The following is a 5,161-nucleotide window of genomic DNA, read 5'->3' on the forward strand; positions in this document are numbered from 1 at the left end:
AAATTTAAAATCTAAAATTAAAATTTAAAATAATTTTTTAAAAAAAATTAACTCATATTAGCTAAAATGAATAAAAGATTAACTTCTCAAGTTCTCATAAACCCTTTTAAAGGATCAAACTGCATAAGCTTAAAAAATATAGAAACTTCAAAAAGTAGTAGCCAATGCAACAACACCAATGTGCATATATCAAATTCTCAAGATAGAAATACATTGCATCAAACAGCGTTTTCATATGATAAATATTATTAGCATTTGATCTTGATAAGAAAACTACCACCTTTTGCACGTGGCTGGAATTCCTATCAGCAAACGAACTTTTGAAAATGACGGAACAAATTAATGACTCCTAATGAAGTCAACAACCCTTTCAATTAGCCTTTCAGTCTCCGCAGCCACTCTCGCATCCAACTCCATGCCAATCTTATCCACATAGAAGCAATGCGGCATCGAATCAAACACCACAACCTCCACCTCTTTCCCCGCATCTTTCATGGCCTCACAATACTCCAACTGCGTGTCACGCATCAAATCCTTCTCGCCAACGGCAACAAACATCGCCGGCAGCCTCAGCCCCGCCAGCAGCGGTGCTTGGGGACCCATCGGGCTTATAATCGGGTGATCCTTGGTGGTTGCACTTGGCTCCGGCACCGCCAAATCCATCAGCTTGTCGACCATATCTCTAGTCAACATCGTTGACTCTTCGCTTTCCATGTAAGACTTAATAGGCCCTGAGCGTAGAAAGCCAGGGCACAAGATCAACCCACCGACCAACCTCACTGGCTCGATGTCCGTACACCCTGCTCGAGCTGCCACGTCATGAACAATGTTTCCACCGGCACTGTCGCCAATAAGAAAAACTCGCTTGAAATCAAGAATATCCGTCGTGAGCCATGGCTCACACGACTCGGCTAGAGCCAAAGAACGGATCCACATGAGTGACGCAAGTGCTGCGTCGCTTGCCGCCGGAAGCTTGTGCTCTGGAGCTAAGGGCAAGTACACTGACACGCACGGAGCACGTGCCTTGCGCACGAGGTTGGTATAGAAGTGATAGTACATGAACCAGTCGGGTTGGGTTATACAGTATCCCCCGCCATGAAAATGGAGAAGGAGGGGAAGCTTATTTGTCGGTTGTTCTGTTGTTGTTTCAGGAAGGTATATGCGCGCCTTTAAGCCAGTTTCTGGGTTTATGATGAGGTCTTTGGTGGCAACGCCGTTGATGAATTCTTGATGTGGTGGGACTGGATTCATAAGAATCTGGGCCTGTGGCGGCCCAGTCCATGTACGGTCTACTGTGCCGTCGTCGTACACCCGTAAGAAGCCGGAAACCTCTTCCACAACTTTCTTGCCGGTGTTAGAAGCCATTGCTTGGGTGGGACTTTAGTTTGATTGGGTCACAAAGAAGAGGGAAATATGTAAAATGGAGCATTCAATAAAGATCCTATATCAATAATTTTAGAAAAAGTATAGATAACCAACAATATTTTTGAATAAGGTGTGAACAATGTGAATTAATAAAATTAAAAAAATAAATTAATCTTAAATTTAATTAATAATATTAAATTAAAATATAGTATATTCTTATCTAATTGGTAGTTATTTATGTTGTTTAAAATAATTATTGTTTATCTAACCTTCTCCATAATGTTATTCATTGATTTAAAGCTAAATAAAATAATAAATCACTTCTTCTGGAATGTACGTAGGAGAGAGGTTGTACCGTTGTAGCCTTGTCTTTTGTAGACGATAATTGAAGTGAGAAAGAGCGACATAACGTGTGGTAGGGACGTGTGGTAGGGATGGAATGGAGTCCAGCTGAGTTTGAACTAGACGGTTTACAAAATTGACTTTGGCTCACTCGTGAACTTATTAATAATTAATATTTATGTAAAATTATATATTACTATTTTATAGGACAATTCACATTAATAAATCAAATAGATCTCAAATTTACGTATATCTTCCAAAACAAAAAACGTAATGTAAATGCACAAATATATATAAATTGAATTAGTGTAATTCGATTTATCATGAATAGTAAATCGAACGAGACTGAGTCGATTTACTATGAGTTTTGGTGGTTCGAATTGGTCCAATTCGATTTAGTTAGGGAGTGCACGTCGAATGAAGTAAATTGAAGCACTGATTCGATTTACCAAGATACAATATGTTGTATGTAAATCGAATTAGACATGAAATTGAGGGATTAAATATTGAATGCTCATAGTAAATCGAATAAGCATAATTCGATTTATTCAAAACGGTGGCTATGGTCAATCGAATCAATGTATACCGATTTACAATGGATTGAGTTATATATATAAATCAAATTTGAGTAATTCGATTTAGTGTGAAACCATCTTATATAAATATTACTTGAAGGTGAATTTCTTATGATAGTAGAACACAATGTTTAGTGAGGATAGGTTAATTCGATTTACCAATGCACGTAATGTAAGCAATAAATTGACACAATCCAATTCGATTTACCATGTATTTACCAAGATATATAAATAGATGTAAGTTAATTCGATTTACTATGGTGCAAACGTATATAAAGAGTACAATAAAGATTACATTTAATAATGAGATATTCTCCACATCCAAGTTCATCCAAACAATTTTAGGTCACGCGCTTTTCCCGCTTTCTTCTTTCCTCACACTTCTTCTCTTCTTCTTCTCTTCTCCCTGCGCTTCTTCTTCTTCTTCTCGCGCTTGTTTACGCACAGAGCGTCTTCTTCTTCTTCTTCTTCGCATTTCTCCTCCTCATTCTCCTTCTTCTTTTTCGCGTTCATTCTTCTTCACATGTTTTCTCTTTGTCGTCATTCTTTTGTTGTAGTTACTGCTGTATTTTTTTGTCTTTTCTTCCTTCTCTCCCTGGTGAAGAAGCACTAGAAGGTGAGGAGGAAGAGTGTTAAATTGTGCAGAACAGAAATGAACTGAATATGTTATTATAGTAAAACAATTGTATAGTACTAAATGAATGGAACATTATCCATTATATAAATTCAAATTCGAACAGCTTTTTGCATAATGAACCGAACACGTACTCATGGTGAAATAATTGTATAGTATTGAATGAACGAAACATAATCCATTATATAAAATCAAATTCAAATAGCTTTCTACATAATGAACCGAACACATACTCATAGTGAAACAATTGTATAGTACTGAATGAACGAAACATAATCCATTATATAAAATCAAATTCAAATAGCTTTATGCATAATGAACCGAACACGTACTCATGGTGAAACAATTGTATAGTACTGAATAAACGAAACATAATCCATTATATAAAATCAAATTCGAAATACCTCTGTCTACAATTTAGAGATTATCAATTCAATTCAATTCAGATTCAGAACACATGCGTCCATTCAATTCAATTTAGCAAAATATTGGTGTTGTTGGTGATGACAATAACGAAGAAGAAGAAGGAGGAGGAGGATGAGGAAGAGGAGGGGGAGAAGCAAGAGAAGAATCTGAGGAGGAGGAGGAGGAGAAGGAGGTATACGTGAATTTGAAAGAAGAAGATGATGACATATGCGTGTATTTGAAAGAAGAAGAAGAAGAAGAAGCGCATGGGAGAAGAAGAAGAAGAAGAAGCGCGGAGAGGAGAAGATAAAGCGCGTGTAATGACGCTCTTTTAATGAGAGTGGTTTTTGTTAGTGTTAGACCTACTTGGATAAAACTTGGATAAAAAAAATACTTGGATATGTAGCATAGCCCTTTAATAATACCCATAATGAATACAATAAAGAGTACATTCAATAATAAATTAAAAAAAATAATTATAAATATTTTCTATAAATTATTAAAAAATCTCATTATAAATAATTTTTTTCTATTTTAATATATTATAATTTTTTATTATTATAATAAAAATTAATATTTATTTATTTATTAACTTAAAAATAACATATAAAAATTGATAAATTAAGTACTCTTTTTTATAATAAAAATTAATATTTATATAGGTCGATTTCACATTAAATTTAATAGTCCGAATTCGATTTATACTTAGAACTCAGTTTGCTAATAAATCGAATTGGACTGAATCGATTTACCATGGACAACCAAATTCTATAATTCAAAGCAACCTAATTCGAATTACTAGTTGTCACAAACCATGAATAAATCGAATTATACTCATTCGATTTACTACTATGGACATCATGCATGCATAAATCGAATCAGGCCAATTCGATTTATGCAAAAGACATTTCCATGTAATTCAAAACTTATTACCAATTCGATTTACTACTATATTGCATAAATCAAATTTAACCAACTCAATTTATATAGAAATATGGTTTGGATTTATTTGGGTGAATCACGTAATATTGGGCTAGCTTTGGTTTATTTATGTATTTTGCCTATTTTATATGTATATATATATTATTAAAAGTATAAATTAAATACATATCTTATATATATATATATATAATCGAGCCCGCTCACGAGCTAATGAACAGAGCTTATCTAAGTTCAACCTCGACTTATTTAATTTATGAACTCAATTTTAAGTTCAAACTCAACTCATTAGCTCACGAGTTCAGCTTATCAAACTATTAACAAATCGAGTTCGAGCTGACTTGACACACTTCCAACCTTAAACATGAGTAATAATAAGATGGATTTTCAGTAGACTAAACAAATTTATTAGGCATGAAATTTCAAAAAAGAAAGTTTAGGGAATCAACTAGGATACCAATTAATTCTTTCAATTACAATGTGAATTGCAATAATACAAAAAAACCATCTTATAATATTATCCAAACTTAAACCTAATTTAATTTCTCACTATTACTTAAAAAAAAATAACCTCACCTCACGTTCCTCTCCCATCCCAATAGCGTTGTACTTCATCTTCTCCAATTAGTTTTGTTGTTGAGAGACATCACCTGCACCTCCAATCGTGGTAATCAATCTTCCGTCGTACGAAAGAGCTGCTACGCCTAATATCGAAATTGACATCCACAACACGCACGACGGAAGTTTCTTGGCGGCGTCATTACGCTGCGTGACTTGACACCAACCTCGAATGGACGTCTGCCAGTGTCCACCCCGCGCCTGGTGATAAGAATGAGTGATGCTATAATTGCTGTTTGCCGCCAATTATAAGGTAACGCTGTTTGTGTCTGTTATTATTTCG

General features: G+C 34.8%; 1 protein-coding gene across 1 annotated transcript; it reads right to left on the reverse strand.

The window, feature by feature from the left end:
- LOC107605298 (probable carboxylesterase 15) lies at positions 156-1,842 on the reverse strand. The gene is made up of 2 exons (XM_016307136.2): positions 1,651-1,842; positions 156-1,458 (listed from the first exon to the last, which is right to left on the reverse strand). The coding sequence occupies exon 2, from the start codon at positions 1,363-1,365 to the stop codon at positions 340-342; it is 1,026 nt and encodes a 341-aa protein (XP_016162622.1). The 5' UTR covers positions 1,366-1,458; positions 1,651-1,842; the 3' UTR covers positions 156-339.

Source organism: Arachis ipaensis, chromosome B06 (assembly GCF_000816755.2).
Source record: "Arachis ipaensis cultivar K30076 chromosome B06, Araip1.1, whole genome shotgun sequence".
Classification (NCBI taxonomy): Eukaryota; Viridiplantae; Streptophyta; class Magnoliopsida; order Fabales; family Fabaceae; genus Arachis; species Arachis ipaensis.

Coding starts and splice junctions, on each gene's coding strand:
- LOC107605298 (XM_016307136.2), bottom strand. CDS start 1,365: ATGGCTTCTAACACCGGCAAGAAAGTTGTGGAAGAGGTTTCCGGCTTC.